We start from the raw sequence: 14,286 nt of genomic DNA, 5'->3' as shown, positions 1-14,286 counted from the left end.
AATATAAATATGAGTTGGAGCACATACTCATACTCACATCAAATACCGCTTTAAACATGGTGTTTTTTAATGTCCTCTTTCTGCCTAATTTCAGAAATGTATTTTTTTTTAGCTAAATTAACGCAGGGGACGAATAAATTCAATATTCAGAATCTGTTATAAGTCTTCATTTAGCTCCTCGTAATCTATCGGTTAAATAAAAAAAGAGTTAATGGAGGCTCCTCATTTTAAAATCACTATTTGCTTTAATTTGTGAATAATTTATGTTTGTTCTAAGAGCTCCTGTACATGTTTAAATAATGTTGTACACCACATATGACCTTAATCAGCCAAGCCTGGAGTTACAACACGTAAGGCATTGAGCCTAGCGTTGTTTAAAAAAAATAAGAAGAAGGAAATTTAGGTAATTTACTTTTTTTTTAATAGTTGGTATGTATGAAGGCACAGTAGTAACAATGTTAATCTTGGAGATGTTTGAACATTCCGAAGCAATGCGACATATTTGTGTTTTCGTCTTGGTGGACATATGAGGACAGATTATGCTGTTAGTGATTGCGAGAATTTAAACCTGTACTAGATATTTCAAGAGATCCAAATTGCTTCTTTTGTATTCCATTTGGATATTCACACCCTGACTGCCCCTCGACAAACATACTTGAATGGATCTCAGTTGCTCTTCAAACAAACAATTAAAACCAAAGTTCTTTGAGTGTCTGTCATTAGGTAGAACTTCTCATCCACTGACCACCACCACCACCGATGGAGATACAATGTGACATCTAAGTAGAATAGTTACTTAGACCTTAGATGGCTCACCAGGGTAGTTGGTGACTCTCATGGCAGAAGGGGGACTAGATATGATTTCATATCTTCTATTCTATTGTTTGGTTAGAACACCAAGAGATGAGGTGGCGATATTACAAAGCCATCAGAATGCACGATTCCACCTGTGCCCAACGTCTCTTATAATTATGTATCTGTATCTAAACAATATATATAGAAGGTTATTCCCATCTGAACAGGCTGGATTACACCAATCCAGCCTGTTCAGATGGGAATAACCTTCTTGGAATAACCTTCCTTGGCCACATTGGGTCGTGCTGACTTTGCCAGAAAGTCTTCTCTATGTAGCCAAACTTGGAACCCTCCTGACCCTGACACGTTCCTTCTGAAATTGTCTTTAGACGTCGTTCATGGCTTTCTTCAGCTGCGTAAAACTTCCAGTAAATTGTATCTGCCAAATAGACTGTGAATATTGGAAAAATGATTGAGAAACGGGTTCATTTTAGAAATTAAATGCATTTGTAGCTTTTCTTTTATTAGATAAAACAGATATAAGCCAGCTGGTTCACACGCGGACTATAATATTCTCTGTTGAAGTGATCAGTGTTCCGTGTGCATATAAAAATAACATTTCCTAATGAACACTATTATTTTGGCTGAAAACCATCGTCGTGGAGCGTTTGAATGATGACAGGGGACTGGGAATCATCCAAGGAAACTCGGCTGACACAGAGGTTCAGTTTGGGTTTTTTTTAAGAAAAATGTGTTGGTGTCAGACGTTATCCGTAAATTATCGCACTTCTGCCACTGACTTTGTGTGCGGGGCTAGCCCCAAACGCAGAAAAATTGATAGTGATGGGAGGAGAAGTGACCCGGAGAACCAGCACTTCCCCCAAAGAAACCCGAAGAGTTATGACATCACCTGTGATGTCATAAAGCATTTAAAAAGCCCAGACTATAGGGCTTTCTGATGTAGTGAACCTTACAGGGCTCACATTATCGGCATAGATGGTAATTACTCAGAAATTTAGCCCAGATCCCAAGTATCTAATGCCGTGTTACTTCCGCAACATAAAATATCCACCCCCCAAAATAAATACACATACATTTTTTAATAAATATTGAAAATATGCACTTGTTTCACTTTATTTAAACCGGGAGTTTGAATAGGATTCTCCCTTATATCATAAACGTTAACATCAAGGATTTTTTTTTTTAATGAATACTACTAAGTATGTCGTTTTATATGTTCCAATAACAGATTGTAAAAAATGAAATATTATTGCTCCCCTGTGAACCACATGACCATTCATTTTTAACCCCGCGTCTTGTTAATCGACGGACCCCGTTTCGGTTTTGGTGACTTTCCCTGTCCTCCTGTCCTTTGGGAACGTGCTCAAAACCATCGTTTCTGGAAATGATGCAAGCGTTGGGTTAGAAGGTCGTTTGAAGAACAATGGATGAACGCTCACGGCGGCAACAGCTGACATATTAAATTTTAAACACTATGTTTTAAGGAAAAAGAAGTATAATAAAAGCATTTATTATTCTGGCTGAATATTGAGGGATGTATTGCGTTCTCTTTACTATCTAACCAAGTTTTTATTATACTTTTTAATGATATCATTGCTATTGTTTGGGTATTCTTTATAAATAAAGCTAATTGATTTTTATACGCACTGCACAAGGGTCTTGCTTTACGGCAGTCCCTTTCCTTGTGTGGCCAAAAGAGAAGCAATAAAATGATTATATACATAGATGTATGTCTTTAATATAATATTTGACCTTGAAACGGGGTTTATCGGTTATAAGCAGCAATATGTCAACAATTAACACTGTGATTATCACCTAAAACTCTATTCCAGTAATAATAACGCACCTGGAAGATGATATCAGAAGTGTTAAAATAAGTGATAATAATGTGGATTTTTGGTCCTTAGAGGCGACCTAGTTGATATCGGTCCCGCGGACTATGAGCGGTATTACCCTCTGTGTAAATGAGCGTTTTGTAGCATTATCAAATTGACTTTATCACCATGGATACATGGATTGTAGAGTTCTGCGGAGGACTATGGTGCCCTCTGTAGAGAAAACATAGTGATACACTTATAACCAGAAATAAGAGAGACATCTGGAGTGAAGAGAGGGACAAAGGGATTTGGGGTCAGAAGAGGGACTGGCCCGATTAATCAGGGACAGTTGAGAGGTATATACATGTATTCTGTACTCTCTCTGATGCATGTAATGTTCTCCACCCAATCAGGTCTCAAGCTGGGAATGGAGCGGGACGCCTATGTGATGATTGCCGAGAAAGGGGAAAAGTTGTATCACATGGTGAGCAAGAAAGCCAACCTCATCAAGGACCGGAGGAGAAAGTTCAGCACGATCCCAAAGTGCTTTCATGGCAAGTAAGTGCAGCTCCGGACGGGAAAGGGCCGTTCGTGGCATCGGATGCAGAATATATTTAAGGGAATAGAATGTTTCCAGCTTCATGGAATGCTCGTTGTGAAAATGGAATACATGTCCATGTCCTTAGGAACCAGGAATTCAGAACATCCCGAGCTTGGCCTTCAGGAAGAGGGTCATTCAGGTATTTTACCCTTCGGGGTTTTCCGGATATCACTTCCTTCGACCTTAACGACCATAAACAAAGTACATGAGAGTTACAATGTTACTAAATTCTAAACATCCATGCGTCGGCCAGTTCATATAACAGGGACTGATCTACGTTAGCGAACGTTATCTTTGGTAATTCATGCAAGTTATTGGGTCGGCCGACTACATTAAGACTTCATACTCTTTATAACATCTTATTGTATCCATATAGTCTATGATCGATGGATGTATTCTTTGTCCAGGGGTTCCTGATGGAATTCCAATATGGGAAAATACTTTTTAAGAACGGTTACTATGTATCCATGCGAATGATACCCTAATCTCTGAAAATAAGAGCATTTCATATTTGGAACCATGCTATCTTAAAGTAGCCTGATTTAAAAAAATTGCATTAAGTCTTGTGATGCGCGGGTCGCTGGCACTTAAAGGATTAAAGCTCCGGGACACATTTGTCTTGAGGTATTTTCCATTTTAAATCCACTCAAGGAATGCACAGGAGTCCCCAGAATGAAATCCCAGTATATCCCAATCAATCGCGCATCCATAATCCACGTCCAGGTCATTGTTAATTAGATAACTACAGATCAATGATTGGATTATTCTACTGATTTAATTCCAAAGTGTGAGATTTTAATAACGGAAAGAAAAAATAATCTAGAGGAAAAGGATATATTTTATCTGGTTCAAGTTTATTTTTTTGATTTTGAGTAAAGCTCAAGGGCCATCTAGGACAGATGGCCCTTGCATAGCTTCTGTTTTCCCTTTGGAAAAAAAGCTAATATATTTAATTCCGTTTTAAGCATTTTTTTTTAATTTGGCGAATATCCTTTTCCCAGGAAAAATATAACGGAATCCTACTAGTAATCCTGACAATGTTATTTTCTAAGCGTATTTCGCACGCTGTCTGCTTTTGATTCTCCTTTTAAGCGAAGAATCTTTGTGGTCACCGGCTTCAAAAACGTCAATTCTAATATGTCTGAGGAAGTGGTTTTGCCATAAAATGAATATTATTTGTTTTAAAGGCCCCCTTAAAAAATGTAAAACCCTAAAAAAAAATAAAAAAATGTGGTCGCAGCTAATTATAAGAATCTTCCCTTTTGGATTTTAAGAGCGTTTCCAGGTTTTGTACTACGAATAGATGGAATTTAAGAAACAATAATATATATATTTTTTTTAAACAGTGCCGTTGATTTTGGGTTCTGTTCTGGTCCAGAAAGCTTAGCGTAGAAACAGCTTTCGTTTTTTTATGGGTTGATGTCGTATTTTTGTTATGGTCTTTAATACGCCCGCGATGTCTTCAGTGACTCCATCAGAATGGTCAGGCAGCTTTGCTTAGTTGGATACAAAGTGACGGCAGAAAAGAACCAATTGGCCATTTCTTCGCTTAAAAATTCTTTACGACCGCATTATGCCCCAAATTTCTTCAATTATTTTCTTTTTTGGAACGGGCCATATCCCCTTTCTGTGTTTTACTTCGGTATTTTCTCTTATGGTCCTTACATGTTTTATGGGCTGTATGTTTGGCAGACGTTTAACCATCTGGTTTGACGCAGCCTGGTATGAGACCGATAACGTACGAGCATCTGTAACGTTTACAAAGGCAATGTTTGTAAAAAAAAAATAAAAAAAAATAATTGAGCATTTTTATCTCCGTGACTCCACTATACTTAATGAAGGGCCGACCTCGGGGAACTTGGCCTGCAGGAAGGACTGAACCAGCCCTGTTTAATGTATAGTTAATCTGGAGAGCGTCCTTGAAAGGTTATGGAGAAGCTCACTGTCTTCGTGTTCTGGTCATGAAATGTTCATAAAGAACAGTGGAACATTTGAAACAAAGTAAAACATTTTAAAGATTATTAGAAGCCGATGAAACCCTACAAGTGTTGAGCTTTGTTAGCGTTAATTAAGCCGCTGCGGCCGCTTATGAACAGAAAGAAGTCCGGATCTCGGACAATCGACGCTGAGATGTTCCCAAAGAGATCGGCTCTCGAAAGCTCTTTCATCGCGCTTTACAGATCTGAGGACTTTCGGTAATTAAGTAATGACCGTGGCGGCGACGTCTAATTGCACGGTAGACGAAGCGATGGCAGCTCGTTGCGTATTCTGTTTTGGTTGCCATAGATAATTTAAAATCGTTGCTTTCATAGCCGGCGTAATAACGTCTGCAGCTGGATCCTACCGGTTTCCAAGAGCAACTGGTGTCTCTTTAACAGCGAAATATATCTAAATATATCTCAGAGCTCGCTTGGTAAGATCTGGTACGGCCAGGAAAACATCATATGGGGGGGGCAATAGGATACATTCTATACGCTCTGTCTATATATATATATTTATGATACATGGTCTATGGATGTTGACCAGCCGGTGGCCCGTCGATGAAGGGGTTTTAAACCTCCCAAATTGATTGGGAAACACATTACATCATTAGTTGAGCCATGTCTGAAGCCCCCGATACAATCCTTCTTGTAGAGGCGGCAGCCTTTCAGGGTACTGCGGGGGGCTTAAAGCTTTTCTTCTAGGTAGAGATATATATAACGTGGTAGGTCACCTAAGAGTATTTTTGCTTCTGTAGAAGCTTCCAGGTTCCAGACCCTACAGCCTGTTCTAGAATGTGTTAATACTACATAGTATCAGTTTTCTTTTATGCTCTACTATATTGTTTTGTGAAATGAGGAAACTAACTATATTTTTTGGTTGGATTTGGGGGAGAAATAACTGCCCGGCTTATGTACGATTAGAAGCATCTGATTTTCCGGATGTTAGTTACCGCTTCGCATGCGACGTCACAGCGGTTACCGTCGCCGAATCTGTGTGACATGGTTAAGCTGATTCATAATTCACCCTGTTTTGTGTCTGACGCAGTGAATTTGTCTCGTGGTTGATGGAGAACGGAGAGATCAGCAAAGCAGAGGAAGGTGTCAACTTGGGCCAAGCATTGTTAGAAAATGGCATCATTCATCATGGTAAGTGCTTATCAGCCGTTTGTATGAGTTCTCACTCTTTTATCTAAACCCGATCTACTAGACACCCCGACTCCTTATCATACTGCCTGTGAGGAATAATAGAATGACTCAGTCTTAATCACCACGCGAACACCCTAACTAATGAAAGTCTTTGAAGGAACAGACTTCATTAGCATTGCCATAAAGCATCAGCTCAGTGTGGTGTTTGAGCAGGAAATTCACCCAAAATATCACATGACTGACAGCAATGGCGGCTCCAGGTCTGCAGATAAAGGATTATATTACTGTATACAGCGCTGGGGGGGTTATTACTGTATAGAGCGCTGGGGGGGGGTATATTACTGTATACAGCGCTGGGGGTTATATTACTGTATAGAGCGCTGGGTGGTTATAACTGTATACAGCGCTGGGGGGTTATATTACTGTATACAGCGCTGGGGGTTATATTACTGTATACAGCGCTGGGGGGTTATATTACTGTATACAGCGCTGGGGGGTTATATTACTGTATACAGCGCTGGGGGTTATATTACTGTATACAGCGCTGGGGGTTATATTACTGTATAGAGCGCTGGGGGTTATATTACTGTATACAGCACTGGGGGTTATATTACTGTATACAGCGCTGGGGGGTTATATTACTGTATACAGCACTGGGGGTTATATTACTGTATACAGCGCTGGGGGTTATATTACTGTATACAGCGCTGGGGGGTTATTACTGTAATAGGAAAAACATACATTTTTATAAGTTTCTATTAACCTCTTGGACATATTTCCTTTAACTAGGACTTACACAGATAGAATGCAGTTCGTTAAATGATTAGATATATAACAGTTTCCTTTTTTCCTTGATTGCTCGATTTTAATGAATTTTAACTTTATCACCAGTCGTACTCAAATAATCAAATCGTTGTTTTTTACTTAATGCAAATATCAAATCCCAAATCTCCTTATCAGTTTCAGACAAACACCAGTTTAAGAACGAACAAGTCCTTTACCGATTCCGGTACGATGATGGGACGTACAAGGCACGAAGTGAACTCGAAGACATCATGTCCAAGGCACGTTGCTTTCATGTGATTGGTCGATTAGAAATAAAAAATATATATATTATATTTATATATTATTTGAATATTGACGATTTCCATTTTTAATCTAACATTTTAATTTTAAAAGAACAAACCCAAAGCAAAAACAATAATTTTATTGTTTTGCCCCGATGTAGAGTGGGATCATTTTGTATTTAAAAGGCATATTTTACATTTTTTATAGATATTTTTAGGAGGCTGAAAATGACGAACCAGTCCAAGTACTAGAAATTGGATTTAGAAATTAGAGTTTTATCTATATTAATATTAATGCCGTCCGGCCGTAATTTTAAGTTAAGATGGAGGATGATAAAAAAAAAAGAAAAAAAAAAAAAAAAAGATGATGTCGGCCCTTTAAGTAGGTCGACCATTCCTCCAATCAGAGCGCGTAATAAATCAATGTGTTATTCCCCTGCATGTTAAATTAGTCCATTAGGTTGATTGGACCCTCACTTTAAGTGAATAAAAGGCTTTTCCTCTAATATGGGGACAGATGTGACCCGTCTAACCCTGTTTAATGGGTCGTGATTGTGTCGTGACATAACATGACAGCGTAACCCACTCTCCCGGAAGATTTACTAATGGCTGGTGTGAGAGATCCCCGAATATTATTACAGTACACGTCATGGCAGGGTAACCTCCCGCTGTATCACGTTTGTTATAGCCATAAATCAGCTTAAATGAGAGCACAGCGGTCCCCGAGTCAGGGGACCCAAAGAGCCCTTTTACAAAACTCTTATTACATTGTAACAATTTGTCTAATTATATCAGAATCTACCCCCAAAATAATTGGGTATGGATACATTTTATTGGCCCGGCTTAGTACGAGATGTAAAATAACATAGTCGTTGAGGATCTCAGAGGTCTCTTCTTCAGATGGAAGAAAGCTTTGCTTTTCTAATCTTTATAAAGCTCAGTCGACATTTGCTTAAAAATCTACATTATTAGCGAATATATTTGATGTATATTTCATATCTGACTCGCTGGACGTAAGTGAGTTAATTCCGTGGTGTCCTTTTTTTTTATTTCACAGGGTGTGAGACTCTACTGTCGGCTGCACAGCCTTTTAACACCAGTGGTCAAGTAAGTCTGAACGATAAGCTTGCCGGGGCGCGTAATGATGGGTTCTCTGTGGGAAACGTCCTCTTCTCATCAGGGTACGACTTGTTTTTAGAAAGAAAATTACACGGCAAATATTTTTTTTGGGGGTCGGCGAGGCCACGTAAGCCGAAAGCCACAAGTGCATCCAGCGTGTAATCAAATAGTTACAGATACAGGCGGGATGAGGGATTCGGTGAAGCGGCCTGTAGTCACTAAGCTGTAAATGTTTTGTTTATAGGGTATTTAGATTTATATTTCCCAGTTCTGATGTCCCCGGATGGATAGCTTGGAATTTCATGCTAATTACCCTTAATTCCTCATGACCCCCCAGGGCAGATCACATTGGAATCCTTCCGCCGGCATGTGGATGAGCCTCTAACGCTAGAGTTTTGTTTCTGGACTCGCAGGTCCCTCTGTAAAGCTATTATCACAAATATCTTCTGGCGAGAGGACAATTTAGACCATGAGATGGGGCAGCAAGATGGCCGCTCCCATGTACAGGTCAAGGGAAGCCTGGGCTTGGACGCTCTGTTTTTGGTGGGCTGCGCCTTACAGCCACCACCCCTCCTTGAAAACTTCAGTGCGCCCTCTTTTGTTGGAAACCTCTAGAAGATCAGCCCTCTTTTAGGCTTCATCCTCGGAAGAAAAGAAGGGGTCGCTCGTCCCAACGTGGGGAGTGCCATCTTAGTTCTGGTTGGCGATCTGGTTCTTACTGTGGCCCTACCACCTCTTCTTCACATGATGGCAGGGAAGCGCGGGTCGCTTCAGGCTTCGATGAAAGAAAGAACGATAAAAGGAAAAAAGGAGCTAATTAAGGACTGGAGATAATTTAAAATGAAAGGATGTTTTATATTTGTGGATCTGCTCGGTGGTCTCGGCTCACCAGCCAAGCTTATGATTTCTGTTGATATCGCTGCCAGTCGCATAAACAGAAGATTCTTAATTTTATAATTCAGAACAAATGCTGATTTCCAAATAATAGCTGGAAATGTGCGAAACAGAGATGCTTCCTCCCTTTGATGTCGGACGACGATATCGTTTTTAGATCCAGTGAAGAAGCACAAATTATCCGAGCTGCATCATTGAGGCCAAAGATCGTTGGGGTTTTTCTCCTTGGCTGGCAGCCTCTGTCGCTGAGGTTCATGGCAGATGCGATGAGCTCAGAAGTCGGGTCTTTGTCATGCAAAGACGACCCGCGGTGTTGACACGTCATTGATCATAATTTGCATAATTAAAAAATGCAATTATCTAATGTGTGAAACCGCTCGGACCGGGGAAATCACGGTTTCTAATGGACTCCTCTTAATTGTCGCAAGCTTATTAATGTAGCGTCATTCAGTTTCCACGTTAACCGGGGGCGAGCGTGTACCGTAGTGTTTATGGGAAGCCCGTTCCATACTCGATGGTAAACTAGCTTATAAAACAGAATCCTCCATAAATCTAGCTTCTCTCCAGCCTCTCTGTCTGGCGCTCATCTCCCATTGGCTACGAGATGACTCTTGGGGTTATATACCTTCCATATATGATCATACAATGGCAGGAGCAGGACGCGGGTGTCTGCCCTATCCCAGCTGCTGACGGCACAGATAAATCACCCAGAAATCGCTATTATGATGGACTTTGCGTGGAATTTTCCCATGTCCTGGAGAAACTGCTCACTGGAGGGGGCATATTATATACAACAGACGCTGGCCTGCCAGTCCTGGGATACTTGGCAGCTATGTGGTTTTCTAAGTATGCATATTAATTTGGGATGTAACATCTCCCTTGTCTTTTTTTTTCCCCCCACGTGTTTGACGTGTCTCGTGGTATTACGTGTTCCGTGTTGTATAAGCTGCACCGTCGGCTCCGCTGGAAGCAGTAATAAAAGCGGATGTCCGACCCGCATTCCTACGGGCCATAAAGCCCTCATTGTGTCCTGTTCCTGGGGGGCTCATGACCTTTGGGATGGGGAAGATTCTCCCGTGAACCATTGAGCCGCGTGCATCCGACTAATAACCAAAGATTAAAGCGCACTAAATCTTTAACCCTTTCACGGATGATGACGTAACCAGCGTGTGATGTTCTATAGATAATATTCATTCTATATGGGGTTTTGCCATTGGTCGATTCTATAAATATAACGTGCGGGTGGGAGAGGGGTCCGTAGCAATAATCATAATATGGGTTTGGAGGGTAAATCGAAGTTCATCTTAGATCAGCTTCTTAATACGGAGATGTGCAGCCCTTGCCACCGGCCCCTCGCTAATCCCACCATGAGGTCACCTCTTCCAGATGCCTATTACCATATGAATGCCTTCTTCAGGCTGCGTGACTCAACGCCAACCCCGAGAGGAGAAAATACATCATACATTAATACCAATCGCCGCGGAGCCGTGACTACATGACATTGTGTCATTCTCGACGGCTGGAAATATTAATCAATGGATGAGCGGCCATGTCTGGGAAGAATCATAAGAAGCGATCCTTCTGGCGGAAGAGAACAGAACATAGTTACATTTTCATCAGAAAGCTGAAATACATGCGGAGATCATTTTTAATGATAGAGTTGAGTCTACCTGCCCGTATTAACCCTTCATTGAGGTTTCTGTACATGCAAAGTTAGCGGCCAATGCGTAAGGGGGGTCTAGGTGCATGGTGGCAAATATTTTCCGAACCCAAAAGAAAAGTAACAAAATAACTAAAATGAATAATAAAAAAAGGTTTAATACAAAAGAATATACATATATTTATAATATGTATTTATATAAATTGTCCCTATGGATTATTAAAGAATTCCCAGCTTTATTCTCAACTGCGTGTAATAATTGAAGGTAATAACGGTAAAGAATTTATGGACGGAATTATTATTTTTTTCATCATTCTATTTCTTTAATTGCGAATGTGACCCCAGAAGAGATATTGAGGTCACTTTGAGACGCACTCCGCTCAGGAATTTAGTATACAGGAAGTAAATATTTTAATGCCGGTGTTAAGATTTTGATGAAATAGGAAAATCCCAAGAGTTCCGGAATGCTGGAGAGTGTTGCTACATTTTTGGGGGCAAAATATCTCCTGTTTACTCTCAAAAATAACATTGCGGCCAAAGTGAACGTTCGTCAGGCTGCCAAGAAAAGGGGACATTTGAACTATAGGGATATTAAATGTAAATATTGTCTATGTTGTTGATTTTTGTTAATTGATTGATCAAGTAGTAGACATCGTCCCTGGCTACTCCCCTAAACTAAAGGGGGTGTTTTGGGTAGATTATAAAATGGGGGGGGCGTATGCCCCACTTACAGTACAGAACTCACGACTCGTTTGGTTTAAAGAACTTTGTTATTTTGTGTTTCGCACAGAAAGTGTGATCTGTTCTGATTTATGGATGGAGACCACCAACGGAGCTTCTCCCGGAGCCTCTTAGCACTAATAATGAATGTGTTCCAAAGAGGCATTCATGGGATTTCTGGCATCCACGCCATGGCTGGAATAAGGTCCAAATTTTTTTTTAGCAGGCACCGTTTTCGGATACTTTCTGTGTAGAGTAATGCAGCGTCCGGTCGGTTTGCTTTATGATGATAAAACAGGTAAGGGGCCCCCGGTGCTGAGGTTTTGGGAGCCCGGTGCCCCGTTCTCTTTGGACGTGTGACTGTATACAGTATGGCAGGACGGGAGCTGTCGCTCAGACGTGCCGCAGAGAAGGCGATGGCCGTGCGTTGGAACAGCTGTTTCTCTGGCAAGTTGTAAAGATGTTCAAAGCAGGAAATGTGGTCATAACTTCAAGTCGGCTCGGCTTCCTCCCTCGAGAACAGAGTTCTTTAAATAGTCATAAAAAAGCAAACTGGCAAGTGGAACTCTATAATGAACCACTTATTAATAAAAGCAAGGTGATAAACACAACTTTCTCATTCTCTCTCCCTGTCTCCTCCTCTCAGTCTCTCTCCCTGTCTCATTCTCTCCTTCTCTCCCTGTCTCCTTCTCATTCTCTCCTTCTCTCCCTTTCTCCTTCTCTCCCTTTCTCATTCTCACCTTCTCTCCCTTTCTCCTTCTCATTCTTTCTCCTTCTCATTCTTTCTCATTCTCTCTTTCATATTCTTTGTCATTCTCTCTTCACCTCTCCCTTGCTCCTTCCTTCTCTTTCTTTTTTTGTCTTTCTCTTTCTCTCTCTTTTTTATTTAATGAAACACGTCCCACTTTCAATGTCCCTTAGCTGGTAAAAGCGGGCAGTTGCAGAATTGCTCTTTATCCCCCTATCCTGTACCATGATGCGGATGCACGACAGCCAATCAAAACACAATTGGCTTAAGAATTGTGAAATAGTGATTTTTGTTATTTCCCATAATGATTCCCAACCCGCTTGTCATACAATCCCCCACCCAACAAGTCTTTACTTTTCTTCAGCTTCAGATGTTTTCCTGATTCCTCCCCACGTGTCTTTGAAACAAGTTGCTGTCTGCTTGCGGTTTGGCCGTGGAATTAGTTTTGCTTTTACAAGAACATTTCCAATATGTTGGAGGATTTGCTCTGATGAGCTGGAATCTTCTTTAATTCCAAAAAAAATATCCCACAACTATTTTTATGTTTGTCTTTATCTGTTAATAGTCAGGGGCCGGCCTCCTCCTGGATCTATCCCGATAAGACCGAGTCGGTATTCTCTCCCTTTCGGGCTTTACATTGATTAATTGGGTTAATTTTGTGAAGCTCCTTTGAAACATTTGGCTAAAAACCAATGGGGTGAATCTTAATGATGTGCGGGGCAGATCCTGCTATTAACTGCCCTTGCATTCCTTCTTCGAACTCCTCCGATGGCTGCCAGAACCCCGATCCTCCGAAAGGGAGACGTGGAGCGATATGAAGAAATACTTGGGCAAATCATGTGACCAAATCCCCAGCACTGTATACAGTAATATAACCCCCAGCGCTGTATACAGTAATATAACCCCCAGCGCTGTATACAGTAATATAACCCCCCAGCACTGTATACAGTAATATAACCCCCAGCGCTGTATACAGTAATATACCCCCCAGCGCTGTATACAGTAATATAACCCCCAGCGCTGTATACAGTAATATAACCCCAGCACTGTATACAGTAATATAACCCCAGCACTGTATACAGTAATATAACCCCCAGCGCTGTATACAGTAATAACCCTCCCAGCGCTGTATACAGTAATATAACCCCCCAGCACTGTATACAGTAACCTCAGCACTTCTCTTGCATTTTATGTTATACTGGATGTGCCGTAATTCTTTGTGTATTATGGGAAATGGGATAGCAGGGGTTAACAGGCTAGTCAGTTTATTTTTACACTTTTAAAGTTTTATCTCAGCGAAAAAGTACTGTCCGCGGCTTTTGTGCAGCAAAAAAGTCTGTGATTTTGCAAATTTACTGTTTATGTACGAAATCTCACTAACACACAGAAGAAAAACAGGCAGTTTTGCCTTACCGGCCGAATTTGTGCTTTTTTGACACTTTTTATCAGGTTGTGGTATATGAGTAAGCAAAGCTTTCTGGGGTGTTGCAATTTTTTTCCTTAAATATGTAGATATTTACATTGGTTAGAAGTTAGAACCCAACCACAAATACATTCCTTCCAAATATTATTTATTTGTAATGTGTTTCTTTTTTTTTTTTTGCAAACGTTTCTCTTTTAATGTTGTGTAAGGGTTTAGATTTTTTTTTATTTTTTTTTTTGCAACATTGTTGAAAATAAAATATTTTTATTACATTTTCTGGGATGTTGCACATT

At 40.5% G+C, this 14,286-nt stretch overlaps 1 protein-coding gene across 1 annotated transcript in view; it reads left to right on the top strand.

Moving 5' to 3' along the window:
- LOC149279294 (phosphatidylinositol 3,4,5-trisphosphate-dependent Rac exchanger 1 protein-like) overlaps positions 1-14,286 on the top strand; it is a 94,060-nt gene that overhangs the window by 50,189 nt on the left and 29,585 nt on the right. The window contains exons 10-13 of the mRNA XM_089501396.1: positions 3,047-3,191; positions 6,262-6,362; positions 7,323-7,426; positions 8,487-8,536. Of these exons, the coding sequence (XP_089357522.1) occupies positions 3,047-3,191; positions 6,262-6,362; positions 7,323-7,426; positions 8,487-8,536 (400 nt within the window). The remainder of the gene's footprint in view (positions 1-3,046; positions 3,192-6,261; positions 6,363-7,322; positions 7,427-8,486; positions 8,537-14,286) is intronic.

This window comes from Sceloporus occidentalis, unplaced genomic scaffold (assembly GCF_023333645.1).
Source record: "Sceloporus occidentalis isolate IW3139 unplaced genomic scaffold, rSceOcc1.0.p SCAF_173, whole genome shotgun sequence".
Classification (NCBI taxonomy): domain Eukaryota; kingdom Metazoa; phylum Chordata; class Lepidosauria; order Squamata; family Phrynosomatidae; genus Sceloporus; species Sceloporus occidentalis.
Note: the sequence above shows the minus strand (reverse complement) of the source record. Positions and strands in the feature narration are given on the sequence as shown.